General features: G+C 51.2%; 1 protein-coding gene across 1 annotated transcript in view; it reads right to left on the reverse strand.

Annotated features, from left to right (window-relative positions):
* The window catches only part of LOC143961234 (mitochondrial adenyl nucleotide antiporter SLC25A23-like), a 53,722-nt gene extending 39,668 nt beyond the window's left edge, over window positions 1-14,054 (reverse strand). The window contains exons 1-3 of the mRNA XM_077470467.1: window positions 13,771-14,054; window positions 8,573-8,699; window positions 1,535-1,622 (exon numbers count right to left, since the gene is read on the reverse strand). Of these exons, the coding sequence (XP_077326593.1) occupies window positions 1,535-1,622; window positions 8,573-8,699; window positions 13,771-13,920 (365 nt within the window). The 5' untranslated portion in view covers window positions 13,921-14,054. The remainder of the gene's footprint in view (window positions 1-1,534; window positions 1,623-8,572; window positions 8,700-13,770) is intronic.
* Between the last annotated feature and the right edge of the window lie 9,365 nt (window positions 14,055-23,419).

The following is a 23,419-nucleotide window of genomic DNA, read 5'->3' on the forward strand; positions in this document are numbered from 1 at the left end:
TGTCACTTCTTTCATTCTCATCTCCCTGGAGCCAGCATTTCAACCACGGGCACCCGGCTGTGACAGCGTGCGTACTGCGCAAGCTGAATGGTCCGGCAGTTTAGAAGACTGCAGGGGGGGGGGAGAAGAACTTAGGGGATCCATGCAGAAGTGGGAGCGGGTAGCTGTCAAAACCAGGTACCTGCTCCCCCCCCCCCAAAAAAAAAGACCCCCCCGGGTCTAGTGCTTAACCATAGGTGGACTTCATATGACGTCCTTAGGTTTAAGTGGATATATCTGAATGATGGGTGCAGTTGCAGGCATCATGCAGATATTGTTTATTTTTCAGCTGTTGATTCCCTCTCATGTAAATGCTATCATGTCGATTCAGCTTCTTGATTGCTTTTACAGGTGGCTGGTGGTGGGGGAGGGGGGATGGAGTAACTCGACCCCCTCACCCCCACGCCTTTTGGTGCTTCTCCTAGCTCGCTCGTGCGATCGGTGGACTGCAGAATGAATCCACTGGTGGCAGCCTTTTACTATAAAGCTGACTGTGGACTAGATAGTCCCCAACCCCCTCTATGACTCTTGGAGGCCACGAGCGACTTCCGGCGCCGGCAGATGTAAACACTGCTGTTTTTTTTAGCTGGAAAGCCTGAGATCGTCACACCCGCATATGTAAATGGCATTCAAAACTACACATGAGGTATCACAGCGAACGTAGGAGCAAGAGAAAATTCTAGCGCAAGACTTCCTCTGTAACTCTAAACAGGTAATCTGTAAAAAATTCATAAAAAGCGCAGGCTATGGAGATTTTCAAGTACTAAAGGTTGGTGCAATTCCACGAGCGTACGCAATTTTAAAGCACACTGTGACAGTGGAATGTTGAGTATCTATTTATTCGGCATAATATCTTTGACATTATACAAAAAAATTGGGCTAACTAGCGTTTTTGTTTTCTTCCCAAAAAAAGAAAAAAAAATTTATTTGTAAAAATTGCTGTGCAAATACCGCAAGACATAAAAAAATTGCAATGGCCGCCATTTTATTCCCTAGGGTCTCTGCTAAAAAAAATTAAAAAAAATAATTTTATATATGCATTTCCGGGCACACTCCAGCTATGCCGGAATGGCTGACTCCTCCCACACCTGCAAGATGACGTCGTTCCTCATCGGACAATCAAGAGGCCAAAAACCCAGCACCTGGAAGTAGCCAGGGAAAAGATGACAGCGGCTGGCGAGGGATGTAACGCCACATCGCTGAAAAGGTGGAAGTGAGCATTTTCAGGAGCTCAGTTCCACTTTAATGACCATACAAACAGCACCAATCACATGCTCAGAAGTCATGTCACAGGTAGGTACCCTGGGTCACAGCAAGCTGAAATTAGGTGTGGATTGTTAGCCTTTCTGCCAAATTAGCCACCCCAAAACAAAAGAGAGGAAGGGCTATCCTTATGGATTTCTGATCAGAGTTTTGTGATTGGCTGAAATGATCCTAAATGGAGAGTAATATACTCCAGGGGAACCGGACAGAGGTGAAGTCTCCATTGTCTCACCTTAGTAGGATTTTGTGGGCCTGGTCTGGTGTGATATGGATGCCAAGGCTCTGAAAACACTGCTGTATCTCAGACACATCGATACAACCTGCAAAAGTGGAAAAAAAAATAAAAATAAGCAAATTAATACTTCTTTGATATAACCATCTTCAGCTTTCCTTCACTGCGGAAACATGACCCCCCCACTGCCCCTCTACTCTGTGATGCTGGAGGTCTCTTCCCCTTGAAGGAAACCTATTATTACGCACATAAACACAAAACATACACAGGCATGTTGCAGTGCAGCATTTTGCTTCCTATGTTATTATTCACATGGGCAGCCAGGGGGCGCTATAAACCAGAAGCTGAGCAGCTTTTTACACCCACCCCCCAAAACACCCACCTAAAGAAAAAGTACGCAGCTGCTCTGGGCTGTACATCACGGCAAAGCAAAATCGTGGGCAGTACCACTGTCCAATGTGAGTGGGGTCGTACCGCAACCACGTGTAATGCTTTAATGTCAATGGGCAGTGTGACAGCGTCTTTAAAGGGGAGCTCTAGAAATTATTTTTATCATATATTTATATTGGTCTAGCGTAGTGGTCTCCAACTGTGGCCCGAGGTGCAGCCCTTTGCTAGCCCTTATCCGGCCCTTGGGTTACTATTCTTCCAATGACACCAACAGTGGTACATCCTTTCTGCCACTGACACCAACAGTGGTACATCCTTTCTGCCACTGACACCAATGATGGGGCACCGTTCCTCCCACTGACACCAATGATGGGGCACCGTTCCTCCCACTGACACCAATGATGGGGCACCGTTCCTCCCACTGACACCAATGATGGGGCACCGTTCCTCCCACTGACACCAATGATGGGGCACCGTTCCTCCCACTGACACCAATGATGGGGCACCGTTCCTCCCACTGACACCAATGATGGGGCACCGTTCCTCCCACTGACACCAATGATGGGGCACCGTTCCCCCCACTGACACCAATGATGGGGCACCGTTCCTCCCACTGACACCAATGATGGGGCACCGTTCCTCCCACTGACACCAATGATGGGGCACCGTTCCTCCCACTGACACCAATGATGGGGCACCGTTCCTCCCACTGACACCAATGATGGGGCACCGTTCCTCCCACTGACACCAATGATGGGGCACCGTTCCTCCCACTGACACCAATGATGGGGCACCGTTCCCCCCACTGACACCAATGATGGGGCACCATTCCCCCCACTGACACCAATGATGGGGCACTATTATTCCCACTGACACCAATGATGGGGCACTATTCCTCCCACTGACACCAATGATGGGGCACTATTCCTCCCACTGACACCAATGATGGGGCACTATTCCTCTCACTAGTATCAATGATGGGGCACGATTGCTGCCACCATCAATGAGGGGGCACTATTCCTCCCACTGACACCAATGATGGGGCACTATTATTCCCACTGACACCAATGATGGGACACTATTCCTCCCACTGACACCAATGATGGGGCACTATTCCTCCCACTGACACCAATGATGGGGCACTATTCCTCCCACTGACACCAATGATGGGGCACTATTCCTCCCACTGACACCAATGATGGGGCACTATTCCTCCCACTGACACCAATGATGGGGCACTATTCCTCCCACTGACACCAATGATGGGGCACTATTCCTCCCACGGACACCAATGATGGGGCACTATTCCTCCCACGGACACCAATGATGGGGCACTATTCCTCCCACGGACACCAATGATGGGGCACTATTCCTCCCACTGACACCAATTATGGGGCACTATTCCTCCCACTGACAACAATGATGGGGCACTATTCCTCCCACTGACACCAATGATGGGGCACTATTCCTCCCAATAGTATCAATGATGGGGCACTATTCCTCCCACTGACACCAATGATGGGGCATTATTCCTCCCACTGACACCAATTATGGGGCACTATTCCTCTCACTAGTATCAATGATGGGGCACGATTGCTGCCACTGACATCAACGATGGGGCACTATTCCTTACACCGACACCAACGATGGGGCATCATTACACCTCCTACTGACCACTAACTCTGAGGCCATTCTCAATGATGCTGGGTTCAGGACATTTTCAGGCCACAATCCGGCCTCCCGTAAGTCTATAGCACAGTAAACTGGCCCTTTGTTTAGAAAGTGTGGGGGTCACTCACTCGGAACTGTCTCCCTTTACAGAAAGCTTTGTATTTTTATTGTCAATGAATACAAGGCATTCTATGTATGGATGAGGTGCAGAGGAGGGGGTAGATGATGTCAAAATCCCCACCTCGTCCAATCAGAGAACGCCTTGCATTCACTGGTAAAAAATACAAGGCGTAATATGAAGGGCAGCAATATCAAGCGGGTGACCCCCTGTGTTCTGTGTGCAGAGGGGAAGCTGCTGGAGCAGCACTCACAGGCTACTACAGCGACGGACATCATCCCCAGCGGCCCTCCATATCAGATATGGATACTCAGCTGGACTGCAAAACAAAAATCATTCCCAGAGTTCAGCGTTAAGCGGCACAACCTCATCAGATAATCACCGCCATGGGAAACTGAAATCACCGCAGCTGGGCCACAATTCCCAGAATTCATTATTTCCTGCCGCACAGGACGCTCACACCAGAGCTTCTCAGCCTTGTAATGCTGCTGATCATTTGTAATAATAACAGCTACACCCATAGAGATAGATAGACAGAGATAGAGAGCGTGAGAGATAGATAGAGAGAGATAGAAAGAGATAGAGAGAGAGATAGATAGAGAGAGAGAGAGAGAGAGAGAGAGAGAGAGATAGAGAGAGAGATAGAGAGAGAGAGAGCGCGAGAGATTAGAGAGATAGAGAGAGAGAGAGAGAGAGAGAGAGATAGAGAGATAGAGAGATAGATAGAGAGAGAGATAGAGAGAGAGAGAGATAGAGAGATAGATAGAGAGATAGATAGAGAGAGAGAGATAGATAGAGAGAGAGATAGATAGAGAGAGAGATAGAGAGATAGAGAGATAGATAGAGAGAGAGATAGAGAGATAGAGAGATAGATAGAGAGAGAGATAGAGAGATAGATAGAGAGAGAGATAGATAGAGAGAGAGATAGATAGAGAGAGAGAGATAGATAGAGAGAGAGATAGATAGAGAGAGAGATAGAGAGATAGATAGAGAGATAGATAGAGAGAGAGATAGATAGAGAGAGAGATAGAGAGAAAGATAGAGAGAGAGAGAGATATTCTCTCTAATATATAGATATATAATTGATATATAGTATGTGTTATCCAAATGTCTCATCTACTGTCTATACCACTCATCCTTGTTTGTATGGATTACTTTGTACCACGCCATGGCAGGTGGGGGCTCTCTAGGTCTATCAATAATAAAAATAGAACAAAAGCACATGGGGTTGGATGTCCTATATGGACCTAGATCTTGGTCTAGTAGCCCAGTGGATTCCCTGGGGACAACCATTATGGTTATCCAGGCTCGCCGCCTCTTCTCCACTAAGGACTGATTTTTTCCCAACAAGTGTAGCTATATACTAGCCGACACGTCTCTGTTGGGAGGACTCGCTTTGTTTTTGGCGACTGTTGTGAGGGATCTCTCGAGCCTTGAGGATTCACATTTTGTGCTTGGGTAACCATCTTCCCTGCCTGGATATACATGTCTTCACACCTGTTTGGTATCATCTTTAATCATCCAATTTTAATATTCTATTCCATTAAACAGTATTGAGCATCTCCAATTATGGCTTCCTCCATGTCCCTGAAGAAGAGATTTATCCTGAATCTCCCGAAACGTGTTGGGCTACAGGAGAAATGCTTTTCTGTTTATATATTACATATGGATACTGTATAGTATTCTATGCATCACTGTTATCTTTGTTTATGACAGTGATTTAATACATTTAAAATGTTTGTTTACATTTAAGAGTGTATGTATATAATAATATATATATAAATAAATAAATAAAATATACACACATCATTTGGTGGAGGGGGGATTATGGCGTGGGGTTGATTTTCAGGGGTTGGTCCCTTAGTTCCAGTGAAGGGAACTCTTAAGGCATACCAAGACATTTTGGACAATTTCATGCTCCTAACTTAATAGTTGCACAAAACAAGGTCCATAAAGACATGGATGAACGAGTTTGGGATGGAGGAACTTGACTGGCCTGCACAGAATCCTGACCTCAACCCGACAGAACACGTTTAGGATGAGCCAATCCCCAGACGACGTCCGCTTGTGACGAAACGCCGCCTAGGGAGGTGCTTTGACGTCATCACGTTTGCCTCGTTGGAGGTGTAGCTCTGCGGAGGACAGCGAGTAGTGAGAGTATTATGGGACACAGATGATTTTATAATCGCGTTATATTGCAACTTTCTTGTAAGTGCGATCTATTTATTTTTATTAAATCCTTTATTTAAATACTACACAATGGGAGCTTTTATTAATTTTTATTCCCCGAGTGGTACCGATCCAGGATCAGCTGTATTGCGGCATAGGTTTTTGGGAGACCAAATTCCCTGGGCTTGCTGAGACCATTCTATTGGTCTTTGGATTCGGTAAGGAGAATGTTTTTTCACTTGGCAAAGGGATTTCATACTCACTGATCTTCGTTGGCAATTCACCTAAGGACTTGTATCTATGGACTGATTTTCACTATACTTTCACTTTTTGGGACTCTGCCTTAGTTTTCACTTTTAGCATTTTTTCACCAGATATTTTTAGTCACTTTAATATATATATATATATATATATATATATATATATATATTTTTTTATGTTTATTATATATGCTTAATTCTAGTGTGCAAATCTATTCTATTTAAGCAGAGTTTGTGCTATTAATCCAGCATATTTCTTGATATATTATTATTTATGTACATTTTTCTTTTCACTATTGTTTTATCACTTAGCGCTGCACTTATTTTTTATTTGTCACCTTTAGGATGAATTAGAGCACCAATTGCGAACCAGACCTTCTGGTCCAACATCAGTGCCTGACCTCACAAATGATCTTCTGAAAGAATGGTGAAACATTCCCATAGACACACTCCTAAACCTTGTGGGCAGCCTTCCCAGAAGAGTTGGATCTGTTATAGCTGCAAAGGGTGGGCCAACTCACACACACACACACACACACACACACACACACACACACACACACACACGTGCTTGAGCTTTGGGGTGCACGCACTTATGATTGCAGTACAACACATAAGAAAACCATAACATGCGTTGCAGTGTGCTGCCAATTGCCATTTTGTATGACAGTGCACTGCAGCACACACCTGTGAGTAGGCATTGTTGCGTCACAAATTTCACAGAGCCTTTTGAACTACAGAGGTGCTGAGGGGAGGAGTTTCAGGAGGAGGAGTCAGTACAGAAAGCACTGCTTACAGGCAGCACGGTACCATGGGATATGTAGTCCTTAGAAATGGAGAAGCTGTAAAGCATACAGGGATTCCAAGAAGTTGCAGAAAGAGATGGCCAGCAGACAGGCAAAACTTACAGCATGAAAAGAGATTTTTCAAGTAAGCTTATATTGGGTTGTCAAAGATAATTATTCTATGTATTGTTATTACAATGCTGATGTTATAAAGTGTATGCTGTGACCCTAGAACGCCTTTAACTTGCAGCTCTGAGGTCGGGGGGGGGGGGGGGGGGGGGTAAAATGTCGCCCCAGCTTTTTTAAATCGCTCTTCAGTCACACAAGGCCCTGCTATGATGTGCACTGTGTGAATAGATGATGTGAATGGGCCTAGCTGTAAGCTTGCACAGAAAAAGGGAACTCAACATAGTAAATACAACCAAATGACTGATGAATAGGAGAAGTGACTACAGCTCCGTATAGTAAATGTGCCATAAAGTTAAATATTATGGAGTTAACCGATTAGCGTCCGCGCTATAGACAAATGATGGCCACAGCGCGGACCTGAATTTCATATGACGGCCTCCCCTGTGCACGCTCCCTGCAGGCCTCCCCTGTGCACGCTCCCTGCAGGGAGCGCGCTATGATCACTGAGTAAGGGGCTGGTCCTGGCCCCTTACCACGTGATCAGCTGTCAGCCAATGACAGCTGATCACATGATGTAAATAAAAGCTCGGTAATCAGTTTTTTTTCCACGAGAAGAAAAAAAAAAAAGCCAATCACTGGCTTATCTGCAAGGGACATCGGTCCCAAAGAGGAAGAGGCAAATATGCCTCATCTGTGCCACTAGTACCCCCTGCCAGTGCCACCTATCAATGCCAATGAGTGCCACCTATCAATGCCCACAAGTGCTGCCAATCAGTGCCACCTAGCAGTGCTGCCTATAAGTGTAACCGATCAGTGCCCATTATTGCCACCCATCAGTGCCCATCACTGCCGCCTCATCAGCATACATCAATGAAGGAGAAATTTGCAAGGGACATCGGTCCAAAGCGGAAGAGGTAATTATGCCTCATCTGTGCCACCAGTACCCCCTGACATTGCCATCTGCCAGTGCGACCCATCAATGCCAATGAGTGCCACCTATCAGTGCCCATCACTGCCGCCTCATCAGCGTACATCAATCAAGGAGAAAAATTACCCATTTGCAAAATTTTATGACAAAATATAAAAATAAAATAAAATGTTTTTTTATTTTAATTCAGTCTTTTTAATTTTTTTTAACAATAAATATAAACTGCAGAGGTGATCAAATACCACCAAAAGAAAGCTCTATTTGTGGGGAATAAATGATAAAAATGTAATTTGGATACAGTGTTGTATGTCCGCTCAATTGTCATTCAAAGTGCATCTGCCTCCTGGGCAGGAGGGGGTTTAAGTGCCCTGTAAGCAAGTGGTTAACATAAGAAGCTAAAATCAGCGGTATGAGGTGTCTACCTTTAAGGATCACTACTGTAAAAAGAGAAAATATATTTCCGGTCTGCCCATCCCCCCCCCCCCCCCCCCCCCCCCCCCCGGCGTCAGGGCTACCCCTCTCCCTCTGTACGTGTGTGGACGAGGATCCAGCGGCGGCTAGAATTACGGATGTGTTATATATACCCACCATCTTTGTTGCGGTCCAAGCTGTTGAACATGATGAGCAGACGTTTCTCTCTCTCCACCAGATATTGGGTGAACTCCTCGAAACTCAGCTGCCCGTCCTGATCCGTGTCTCCGACTCGCAGGATCTCCTAAATACAGATAAAAGAGAGGCGATGAGGGAAGCCGATCCATGAGCGCATTCATTATCTCCCCTACTATGTATTGGAAATCACTGCCATTTCCCCCCTATTGACAGCACAATGGGGGGTTATTTACAAAAGGAAAATCCACTTTGCACTGCAAAGTGCAGTTGCTCTAAATCTAAGGGGGAGATCTGAAATGAGGGGAAGCTCTGCTGATTTTATCATCCAATCATGTGCAAGCTAAAATGCTGTTTTTTATTTTCCTTGCATGTCCCCCTCGGATCTACAGCAACTGCACTTCCAAGTGTACTTTCCTTTAGTAAATAACCCTCAATGTCTGTGACTGCAGTGTGTAGATAACACAGTGCAGTCACAGACACCCCCCCATTGGACATTTTTTACACATTTTTGGGACCATTGGCAATAACACAGCAATCAATGCTACACAAATGCACTGATGCCTGTGCAAATGACACTGGCAGTGAAGGGGTTAACCACTAGGTGGCAGTGTAGGGGTTAGTGTGCCCTAGGAGCGCGTTTCTAACGGGGGGGGCGTGGCTATATGTGACTTGTCACTGATCTCTGCTCCAATCACAGGGAACAGAGATCAGTGACACTGTCACTAGACAGAACGGGGAAATGCTTGTTTACATCGGCATCCCCCCGTTCTTCCTTCCCGTGAGACGATCGCGGGTATCCCCGTGGTGATCGAGTCCTTCCTATGTATGTATTCGCTCCTGTGCAGAAGCATTTTTTTATTACTATTTTATTAATTTTTATACACAGTCCCTTTTTTTCGTTTTTTTATAAAATCACTTTTATTCCTATCACAAGAAATGTAAACATCCCTTGTGATAGAAATAAGACATGACAGACCCTCTTTATCTATAAGACCCCAGATATCTCCTCTACCCTGGAAAGCATGAGATGGAGAAAAAAAAACACTCTCTGCTTTACAGAACAAAAAAAAAAAAAAAAAATGGCAGCGCTTACATCTGCCAGAACCGGAAGTGACATCATGATGTCATTTCCTGCCTCCCAGGACCATCGAGATGGCCAGGGACCGTCTGGTCCACACCCAGCTCTATGATAGCTCAGTGGCACTGCTGGATTAGATCCGGGGGGTCCCTGATAGCAAGGGAGTGCCCGGAGAGGCGGCAGGAGGGCAGCTCCTTCCTGCTGCCTGTAGAAACAATTCAGAAACGAATTAGCAAATCGTACTGGGTTTTTCTATCATTCTGTGATTTGATATCTCTTTGTATGTCATTGTATAATATTTTCAATAAAACTTTTATGAAAAAAAAAAATCCAACATTTGGGTTGTTGCCGTACAAATAAAGGGGATATCTTCCAATTGGGTTCTGGTGACAACCAGGGACTTCCCTCACTTTGAAGGGATTTTCCGTAACTTCCTGTTTTGGCTATGGGACAGGAAGTGAAAGCAAACTTCCATAACGAGACACAGGTTCTATAAAGACCCCCTGATGTCTCACTTGCTGTCCAATGAAGCTCATGGAGTGGAGACTGTCACTTCATTATCTTCTTCTCCAGCTATAACTGGACAATGAAAGTGACATTTTACATTAGCAGGGAGGAGGGGAGATCAGCAAAGGGATGTTTGTTGATCTCCCTTACCAGCCTCGGTGACACCTGCCATGCCGGTCCTCGGTCTGCCGATGGGCACGTGGTGCCCGGGGGCATACAAAGGGGTGGGAGTGGCAGTTCCGGGTGTGTGTGGAAGTGATCAGGTGGCTCCACAGCTTACAAGGCTGTCAGATTTACAGCCACCAGGAATGTGTCTGATGAGTTCAAATCGCATCGGTAATCGGCGAGTACTTACTGTCTTGGTGCATCCCCAGTTGTAGGTGTAATTCTGGGAGGTGATCCTGTGTTTACTTACAGGGAATGTCCGCTCTTATCAATAGTTTTCTTAGATAAACACATCAGTCTAATGTAAATAATCTTATCAATATGTGGCAATGCTGTGAAAATCTCCTTCCTCTGCGATATTTGTCAGTAGAGAGAGATTCTCGTTACCTCCTCTCCTCTCCTCTCCTCACTACTGTACAATGGTTGTGCCTTCACACAATACAAAGTTGGGACGACTCATCCAAAACAATGCCTTCCCTATGTGGCTGATCTCTCAAGCCAAAGTAATTTACAGAGCTAAAGGTGCCAAGAGCTCCCTCTAGTGACCAATCCACATATTGTCATAAAAGAAGGATTTAAAAAAGCATGTGACCCCGATAACCACATCCACAAGCCGAGCCCGAGCAGTCAGTGTGCCTGGTAATGACTGTCATTGGATGCTGCAGATCACAGGCACCGTGTAGAGAACCAGGAGTACCTACCTTCCCAGTGCCCCCCTCCCCCAGTCCTAGGAGTACTCACCTTCCCAGTGCCCCCCTCCCCAGTCCTAGGAGTACCCACCTTCCCAGTGCCCCCTCTCCCCCAGTCCTAGGAGTACCCACCTTCCCGGATTCCTCTCCTCCCTTAGTCCTAAGAGTGCCCCCTCCCCCAGTCTTAGGAGTACCCACATTCTCAATGCCGCCCTCCCCCAGTCCTAGGAGTACCCACCTTCCCAATGCTCCCCTCCCCCAGTCCTAGGAGTACCCACCTTCCCAATGCTCCCTCCCCCAGTCCTAGGAGTACCCACCTTCCCGGTGCCACCCTCCCCCAAGCCTAGGAGTACCCACCTTCCCCGGAACCCCCCTCCCTTAGTCCTAGGAGTACCCAGCTTGCCAGTTCCCCCTTCCCCCAGTCCTAGGAGTACCTATCTTCCCAGTGCCCCCTCCACCAGTCCTAGAGGTACCCACCTTCCGGTCTCCTCTACTCCCTTAGTCCTAGGAGTGCCCCCTCCCCCAGTTCTAGGAGTACCCACCTTCCCAATGCTCCCCTCCCCCAGTCCTAGAAGTACCCACCTTCCCGGTGCCTCCCTCCCCCAGTCCTAGGAGTACCCACCTTCCCGTTGCCCCCCTCCCCCAGTCCTAGGAGTACCCACCTTCCCGGTGCCCCCTCCCCCAGTCCTAGGAGTACCCACCTTCCCGGTGCCCCCCTCCCCCAGTCCTAGGAGTACCCACCTTCCCGGTGCCTCCCTCCCCCAGTCCTAGGAGTACCACCTTCCCGGTGCCACCCTCCCCCAGTCTTAGGAGTACCCACCTTCCCGGTGCCTCCCTCCCCCAGTCTTAGGAGTACCCACCTTCCCAGTGCCTCCCTCCCCCAGTCCTAGGAGTAACCACCTTCCCGGAACCCCCCTCCCTTAGTCCTAGGAGTACCCAGCTTGCCAGTTCCCCCTTCCCCCAGTCCCTAGGAGTACCTATCTTCCCAGTGCCCCCTCCACCAGTCCTAGAGGTACCCACCTTCCCGGTCTCCTCTACTCCCTTAGTCCTAGGAGTGCCCCCCTCCCCCAGTTCTAGGAGTACCCACCTTCCCAATGCTCCCCTCCCCCAGTCCTAGAAGTACCCACCTTCCCCGGTGCCTCCCTCCCCCAGTCCTAGGAGTACCCACCTTCCCGTTGCCCCCCTCCCCCAGTCCTAGGAGTACCCACCTTCCCGGTGCCCCCCTCCCCCAGTCCTAGGAGTACCCACCTTCCCGGTGCCCCCCCTCCCCCAGTCCTAGGAGTACCCACCTTCCCGGTGCCTCCCTCCCCCAGTCCTAGGAGTAACCACCTTCCCGGTGCCTCCCTCCCCCAGTCCTAGGAGTACCCACCTTCCCAGTGCCTCCCTCCCCCAGTCCTAGGAGTACCCACCTTCCAGTGCCTCCCTCCCCCAGTCTTAGGAGTACCCACCTTCCCAGTGCCCCAGTCCTAGGAGTACCCACCTTCCCAATGCCCCCCCCTCCCCCAGTCCTAGGAGTACCCACTTTCCCAATGCCCCCTCCCCCAGTCCTAGGAATACCCACCTTCCCGGTGCCGCCCTCCCCCAGTTCTAGGAGTACCCACCTTCCCGGTGCCCCCCTCCCCCAGTCCTAGGAGTACCCACCTTCCCAATGCCCCCTCCTCCAGTCCTAGGAGTACCTACCTTCCCAGTGCCCCCCTCCCCCAGTCCTAGAAGTACCCACCTTCCCAGTGGCCCCCTCCTCCAGTCCTAGGAATACCCACCTTCCCGGTGCCCCCCTCCCCCAGTCCTAGGAGTAACCACCTTCCCGGTGCCCCCCTCCCCCAGTCCTAGGAGTACCCACCTTCCCGGTGCCCCCTTCCCCCAGTCCCAGGAGTACCCACCTTCCCGGTGCCCCCTTCCCCCAGTCCTAGGAGTACCCACCTTCCCAGTGGCCCCCTCCCCCAGTCCTAGGAGTAACCACCTTCCCGGTGCCCCCCTCCCCCAGTCCTAGGAATACCCACCTTCCCGGTGCCCCCTTCCCCCAGTCCTAGGAGTACCCACCTTCCCGGTGCCCCCTTCCCCCAGTCCTAGGAGTACCCACCTTCCCGGTGCCCCCTTCCCCCAGTCCTAGGAGTACCCACCTTCCCGGTGCCCCTTCCCCCAGTCCTAGGAATACCCACCTTCCCGGTGCCCCCTTCCCCCAGTCCTAGGAGTACCCACCTTCCCGGTGCCCCCTTCCCCCAGTCCTAGGAGTACCCACCTTCCCGGTGCCCCTTCCCCCAGTCCTAGGAGTACCCACCTTCCCGGTGCCCCCTTCCCCCAGTCCTAGAATACCCACCTTCCCGGTGCCCCCTTCCCCCAGTCCTAGGAGTACCCACCTTCCCGGTGCCCCCCTTCCCCCAGTCCTAGGAGTACCCACCTTCCCGGTGCCCCCCTTCCCCCAGTCCTAGGAGTACCCACCTTCCCGGTGCCGCCCTACCCCAGTCCTAGGAGTACCCACCTTCCCAATGCCCCCTCCTCCAGTCCTAGGAGTACCTACCTTCCCAGTGCACCCCTCCGCCAGTCCTAGGAGTACCCACCTTCCCAGTGGCCCCCCTCCGCCAGTCCTAGGAATACCCACCTTCCCAGTCTCCTCTCCTCCCTTAGTTCTAGTAGTGCCCCCCTCCCCAGTCCTAGGAGTACCCACATTCCCAATGCCCCCCTCCCCCAGTCCTAGGAGTACCCACCTTCCCGGTGCCCCCAGTCCTAGGAGTACCTACCTTCTCGGTCTCCTCTCCTCCCCGGACCCCCAGGGCCTCCAGCCCGGCTCTGAGCTCAGCGATGTCCACATGTCCGTCCTGGTTGGAGTCCAGCAGTCTGAAGAGGTCGGAGTGTCTCCTCTCGGTGTCCTGATCCCGGGGCCCCTCCATGCTGGGAGATGATGGGGGAGCCCTGTGGCCCCCGGGGGCCCCTCCTGCTCCTTCTCCTCCTGCCGGCAGACCCCCCTCCTCCTCCTCTCTCTGTCTGCACACAGCGCTAGTAATGCAGCCGCTCTCCTCTATGGAGAGATCAATGTGTGTGTATCGGGCCCGCCCGCACCCAATCCGCCGCCCTACAAGACCAGAACCCACCGCACTGCGGAGCTCTCCAACTGCTGACACCCGCACCGCGATCTCACTCCATACACCAATACACCTCCACCTTACACCAATACACCTCCATACACCCGCACCGCGATCTCACTCCACACACCAATACACCTCCACCTTACACCAATACACCTCCATACACCCGCACCGCGATCTCACTCCATACACCAATACACCTCCACCTTACACCAATACACCTCCATACACCCGCACCGCGATCTCACTCCACACACCAATACACCTCCACCTTACACCAATACACCTCCATACACCCGCACCGCGATCTCACTCCATACACCAATACACCTCCACCTTACACCAATACACCTCCATACACCCGCACCGCGATCTCACTCCACACACCAATACACCTCCACCTTACACCAATACACCTCCATACACCCGCACCGCGATCTCACTCCATACACCAATACACCTCCACCTTACACCAATACACCTCCATACACCCGCACCGCGATCTCACTCCACACACCAATACACCTCCACCTTACACCAATACACCTCCATACACCCGCACCGCGATCTCACTCCACACACCAATACTCCTCCACCTTACACCAATACACCTCCATACACCCGCACCGCGATCTCACTCCACACACCAATACACCTCAACCTTACACCAATACACCTCCATACACCCGCACCGCGATCTCACTCCATACACCAATACACCTCCACCTTACACCAATACACCTCCATACACCCGCACCGCGATCTCACTCCATACACCAATACACCTCCACCTTACACCAATACACCTCCATACACCCGCACCGCGATCTCACTCCACACACCAATACACCTCAACCTTACACCAATACACCTCCATACACCCGCACCGCGATCTCACTCCATACACCAATACACCTCCACCTTACACCAATACACCTCCATACACCCGCACCGCGATCTCACTCCATACACCAATACACCTCCACCTTACACCAATACACCTCCATACACCCGCACCGCGATCTCACTCCACACACCAATACACCTCAACCTTACACCAATACACCTCCATACACCCGCACCGCGATCTCACTCCATACACCAATACACCTCCACCTTACACCAATACACCTCCATACACCCGCACCGCGATCTCACTCCACACACCAATACACCTCAACCTTACACCAATACACCTCCATACACCCGCACCGCGATCTCACTCCACACACCAATACACCTCCACCTTACACCAATACACCTCCATACACCCGCACCGCGATCTCACTCCACACACCAATACACCTCCACCTTACACCAATACACCTCCATACACCCGCACCGCGATCTCACTCCACACACCAATACACCTCAACCTTACACCAATACACCTCCATACACCCGCACCGCGATCTCACTCCACACACCAATACACCTCCACCTTACACCAATACACCTCCATACACCCGCACCGCGATCTCACTCCATACACCAATACACCTCCACCTTACACCAATACACCTCCATACACCCGCACCGCGGTCTCACTCCATACACCAATACACCTCCACCTTACACCAATACACCTCCATACACCCGCACCGCGATCTCACTCCACACACCAATACACCTCCACCTTACACCAATACACCTCCATACACCCGCACCGCGATCTCACTCCACACACCAATACACCTCAACCTTACACCAATACACCTCCATACACCCGCACCGCGATCTCACTCCATACACCAATACACCTCCACCTTACACCAATACACCTCCATACACCCGCACCGCGATCTCACTCCACACACCAATACACCTCAACCTTACACCAATACACCTCCATACACCCGCACCGCGATCTCACTCCACACACCAATACACCTCCACCTTACACCAATACACCTCCATACACCCGCACCGCGATCTCACTCCATACACCAATACACCTCCACCTTACACCAATACACCTCCATACACCCGCACCGCGATCTCACTCCATACACCAATACACCTCCACCTTACACCAATACACCTCCATACACCCGCACCGCGATCTCACTCCATACACCAATACACCTCCATACACCCGCACCGCGATCTCACTCCATACACCAATACACCTCCATACACCCGCACCGCGATCTCACTCCATACACCAATACACCTCCACCTTACACCAATACACCTCCATACACCCGCACCGCGATCTCACTCCACACACCAATACACCTCCACCTTACACCAATACACCTCCATACACCCGCACCGCGATCTCACTCCATACACCAATACACCTCCACCTTACACCAATACACCTCCATACACCCGCACCGCGATCTCACTCCATACACCAATACACCTCCACCTTACACCAATACACCTCCACTTACACCAATACACCTCCATACACCCGCACCGCGATCTCACTCCATACACCAATACACCTCCACCTTACACCAATACACCTCCATACACCCGCACCGCGATCTCACTCCATACACCAATACACCTCCACCTTACACCAATACACCTCCATACACCCGCACCGCGATCTCACTCCATACACCAATACACCTCCACCTTACACCAATACACCTCCATACACCCGCACCGCGATCTCACTCCACACACCAATACACCTCCACCTTACACCAATACACCTCCATACACCCGCACCGCGATCTCACTCCATACACCAATACACCTCCACCTTACACCAATACACCTCCATACACCCGCACCGCGATCTCACTCCATACACCAATACACCTCCACCTTACACCAATACACCTCCATACACCCGCACCGCGATCTCACTCCACACACCAATACACCTCCACCTTACACCGATACACCTCCCATACACCCGCACCGCGATCTCACTCCATACACCAATACACCTCCACCTTACACCAATACACCTCCACCTTACACCAATACACCTCCATACACCCGCACCGCGATCTCACTCCACACACCAATACACCTCCACCTTACACCAATACACCTCCACCTTACACCGATACACCTCCATACACCCGCACCGCGATCTCACTCCATACACCAATACACCTCCACCTTACACCAATACACCTCCATACACCCGCACCGCGATCTCACTCCATACACCAATACACCTCCACCTTACACCAATACACCTCCATACACCCGCACCGCGATCTCACTTCACACACCAATACACCTCCACCTTACACCGATACACCTCCATACACCCGCACCGCGATCTCACTCCATACACCAATACACCTCCACCTTACACCAATACACCTCCACCTTACACCAATACACCTCCATACACCCGCACCGCGATCTCACTCCACACACCAATACACCTCCACCTTACACCGATACACCTCCATACACCCGCACCGCGATCTCACTCCATACACCAATACACCTCCACCTTACACCAATACACCTCCATACACCCGCACCGCGATCTCACTCCATACACCAATACACCTCCACCTTACACCAATACACCTCCATACACCCGCACCGCGATCTCACTCCATACACCAATACACCTCCACCTTACACCAATACACCTCCATACACCCGCACCGCGATCTCACTCCACACACCAATACACCTCCACCTTACACCGATACACCTCCATACACCCGCACCGCGATCTCACTCCATACACCAATACACCTCCACCTTACACCAATACACCTCCATACATCCGCACCGCGATCTCACTCCACACACCAATACACCTCCACCTTACACCAATACACCTCCATACACCCGCACCGCGATCTCACTCCACACACCAATACACCTCCCCCTTACACCAATACACCTCCATACACCCGCACCGCGATCTCACTCCATACACCAATACACCTCCACCTTACACCAATACACCTCCATACACCCGCACCGCGATCTCACTCCATACACCAATACACCTCCACCTTACACCAATACACCTCCATACACCCGCACCGCGATCTCACTCCATACACCACTACACCTCCATACACCCGCACCGCGATCTCACTCCACACACCAATACACCTCCACCTTACACCAATACACCTCCACCTTACACCAATACACCTCCATACACCCGCACCGCGATCTCACTCCACACACCAATACACCTCCACCTTACACCAATACACCTCCATACACCCGCACCGCGATCTCACTCCACACACCAATACACCTCCACCTTACACCAATACACCTCCATACACCCGCACCGCGATCTCACTCCACACACCAATACACCTCCACCTTACACCAATACACCTCCATACACCTGCACCGCGATCTCACTCCACACACCAATACACCTCCACCTTACACCAATACACCTCCATACACCCGCACCGCGATCTCACTCCACACACCAATACACCTCCACCTTACACCAATACACCTCCACCTTACACCAATACACCTCCATACACCTGCACCGCGATCTCACTCCACACACCAATACACCTCCACCTTACACCAATACACCTCCACCTTACACCAATACACCTCCATACACCCGCACCGCGGTCTCACTCCATACACCAATACACCTCCACCTTACACCAATACACCTCCATACACCCGCACCGCGATCTCACTCCATACACCAATACACCTCCACCTTACACCAATACACCTCCATACACCCGCACCGCGATCTCACTCCATACACCAATACACCTCCACCTTACACCAATACACCTCCATACACCCGCACCGCGATCTCACTCCATACACCAATACACCTCCACCTTACACCAATACACCTCCATACACCCGCACCGCGATCTCACTCCATACACCACTACACCTCCATACACCCGCACCGCGATCTCACTCCACACACCAATACACCTCCACCTTACACCAATACACCTCCATACACCTGCACCGCGATCTCACTCCACACACCAATACACCTCCACCTTACACCAATACACCTCCACCTTACACCAATACACCTCCATATACCCGCACCGCGATCTCACTCCACACACCAATACACCTCCACCTTACACCAATACACCTCCATACACCCGCACCGCGATCTCACTCCACACACCAATACACCTCCACCTTACACCAATACACCTCCATACACCCGCACCGCGATCTCACTCCATACACCAATACACCTCCACCTTACACCAATACACCTCCATACACCCGCACCGCGGTCTCACTCCATACACCAATACACCTCCACCTTACACCAATACACCTCCATACACCCGCACCGCGATCGAACTCCATACACCAATACACCTCCATACACCCGCACCGCGATCTCACTCCACACACCAATACACCTCCACCTTACACCAATACACCTCCATACACCCGCACCGCGGTCTCACTCCATACACCTCCACCTTACACCAATACACCTCCATACACCCGCACCGCGATCTCACTCCACACACCAATACACCTCCACCTTACACCAATACACCTCCATACACCCGCACCGCGATCTCCCTCCATACACCAATACACCTCCACCTTACACCAATACACCTCCATACACCCGCACCGCGATCTCACTCCACACACCAATACACCTCCACCTTACACCAATACACCTCCATACACCCGCACCGCGATCTCACTCCACACACCAATACACCTCCACCTTACACCAATACACCTCCATACACCCGCACCGCGATCTCACTCCATACACCAATACACCTCCACCTTACACCAATACACCTCCATACACCCGCACCGCGATCTCACTCCATACACCACTACACCTCCATACACCCGCACCGCGATCGCACTCCACTACACCAATACACCTCCACCTGACACCAATAACCTCCATACACCCGCACCGCGATCTCACTCCACACACCAATACACCTCCACCTTACACCAATACACCTCCATACACCCGCACCGCGATCTCACTCCACACACCAATACACCTCCACCTTACACCAATACACCTCCATACACCCGCACCGCGATCTCACTCCATACACCAATACACCTCCACCTTACACCAATACACCTCCATACACCCGCACCGCGGTCTCACTCCATACACCAATACACCTCCACCTTACACCAATACACCTCCAATACACCCGCACCGCGATCGAACTCCATACACCAATACACCTCCATACACCCGCACCGCGATCTCACTCCACACACCAATACACCTCCACCTTACACCAATACACCTCCATACACCCGCACCGCGGTCTCACTCCATACACCTCCACCTTACACCAATACACCTCCATACACCCGCACCGCGATCTCACTCCACACACCAATACACCTCCACCTTACACCAATACACCTCCATACACCCGCACCGCGATCTCCCTCCATACACCAATACACCTCCACCTTACACCAATACACCTCCATACACCCGCACCGCGATCTCACTCCACACACCAATACACCTCCACCTTACACCAATACACCCTCCATACACCCGCACCGCGATCTCACTCCACACACCAATACACCTCCACCTTACACCAATACACCTCCATACACCCGCACCGCGATCTCACTCCACACACCAATACACCTCCACCCTTACACCAATACACCTCCATACACCTGCACCGCGATCTCACTCCACACACCAATACACCTCCACCTTACACCAATACACCTCCACCTTACACCAATACACCTCCCATACACCTGCACCGCGATCTCACTCCACACACCAATACACCTCCACCTTACACCAATACACCTCCACCTTACACCAATACACCTCCATACACCCGCACCGCGGTCTCACTCCATACACCCAATACACCTCCACCTTACACCAATACACCTCCATACACCCGCACCGCGATCTCACTCCATACACCAATACACCTCCACCTTACACCAATACACCTCCATACACCCGCACCGCGATCTCACTCCATACACCAATACACCTCCACCTTACACCAATACACCTCCATGCACCCGCACCGCGATCTCACTCCATACACCAATACACCTCCACCTTACACCAATACACCTCCATACACCCGCACCGCGATCTCACTCCATACACCACTACACCTCCATACACCCGCACCGCGATCTCACTCCACACACCAATACACCTCCACCTTACACCAATACACCTCCATACACCTGCACCGCGATCTCACTCCACACACCAATACACCTCCACCTTACACCAATACACCTCCACCTTACACCAATACACCTCCATACACCCGCACCGCGATCTCACTCCACACACCAATACACCTCCACCTTACACCAATACACCTCCATACACCCGCACCGCGATCTCCACTCCACACACCAATACACCTCCACCTTACACCAATACACCTCCATACACCCGCACCGCGATCTCACTCCATACACCAATACACCTCCACCTTACACCAATACACCTCCATACACCCGCACCGCGGTCTCACTCCATACACCAATACACCTCCACCTTACACCAATACACCTCCATACACCCGCACCGCGATCGAACTCCATACACCAATACACCTCCATACACCCGCACCGCGATCTCACTCCACACACCAATACACCTCCACCTTACACCAATACACCTCCATACACCCGCACCGCGGTCTCACTCCATACACCTCCACCTTACACCAATACACCTCCATACACCCGCACCGCGATCTCACTCCACACACCAATACACCTCCACTTACACCAATACACCTCCATACACCCGCACCGCGATCTCCCTCCATACACCAATACACCTCCACCTTACACCAATACACCTCCATACACCCGCACCGCGATCTCACTCCACACACCAATACACCTCCACCTTACACCAATACACCTCCATACACCCGCACCGCGATCTCACTCCATACACCAATACACCTCCACCTTACACCAATACACCTCCATACACCCGCACCGCGATCTCACTCCATACACCAATACACCTCCACCTTACACCAATACACCTCCATACACCCGCACCGCGATCTCACTCCATACACCACTACACCTCCATACACCCGCACCGCGATCTCACTCCACACACCAATACACCTCCACCTTACACCAATACACCTCCATACACCCGCACCGCGATCTCACTCCACACACCAATACACCTCCACCTTACACCAATACACCTCCATACACCCGCACCGCGATCTCACTCCACACACCAATACACCTCCACCTTACACCAATACACCTCCATACACCCGCACCGCGATCTCACTCCATACACCAATACACCTCCACCTTACACCAATACACCTCCATACACCCGCACCGCGGTCTCACTCCATACACCAATACACCTCCCACCTTACACCAATACACCTCCATACACCCGCACCGCGATCGAACTCCATACACCAATACACCTCCATACACCCGCACCGCGATCTCACTCCACACACCAATACACCTCCACCTTACACCAATACACCTCCATACACCCGCACCGCGGTCTCACTCCATACACCTCCACCTTACACCAATACACCTCCATACACCCGCACCGCGATCTCACTCCACACACCAATACACCTCCACCTTACACCAATACATCCTCCATACACCCGCACCGCGATCTCCCTCCATACACCAATACACCTCCACCTTACACCAATACACCTCCATACACCCGCACCGCGATCTCACTCCACACACCAATACACCTCCACCTTACACCAATACACCTCCATACACCCGCACCGCGATCTCACTCCACACACCAATACACCTCCACCTTACACCAATACACCTCCATACACCCGCACCGCGATCTCACTCCATACACCAATACACCTCCACCTTACACCAATACACCTCCATACACCCGCACTGCGATCTCACTCCACACACCAATACACCTCCACCTTACACCAATACACCTCCATACACCCGCACCGCGATCTCACTCCATACACCAATACACCTCCACCTTACAGCCAATACACCTCCATACACCCGCACCGCGGTCTCACTCCATACACCAATACACCTCCACCTTACACCAATACACCTCCATACACCCGCACCGCGATCTCACTCCATACACCAATACACCTCCATACACCCGCACCGCGATCTCACTCCACACACCAATACACCTCCACCTTACACCAATACACCTCCATACACCCGCACCGCGGTCTCACTCCATACACCTCCACCTTACACCAATACACCTCCATACACCCGCACCGCGATCTCACTCCACACACCAATACACCTCCACCTTACACCAATACACCTCCATACACCCGCACCGCGATCTCCCTCCATACAC

The sequence above is a fragment of the Lithobates pipiens genome, unplaced genomic scaffold (genome assembly GCF_037356315.1).
Source record: "Lithobates pipiens isolate NorthernLeopardFrog02 unplaced genomic scaffold, aLitPip1_a1.2 Scaffold_8, whole genome shotgun sequence".
In the NCBI taxonomy this organism is placed as follows: Eukaryota; Metazoa; Chordata; class Amphibia; order Anura; family Ranidae; genus Lithobates; species Lithobates pipiens.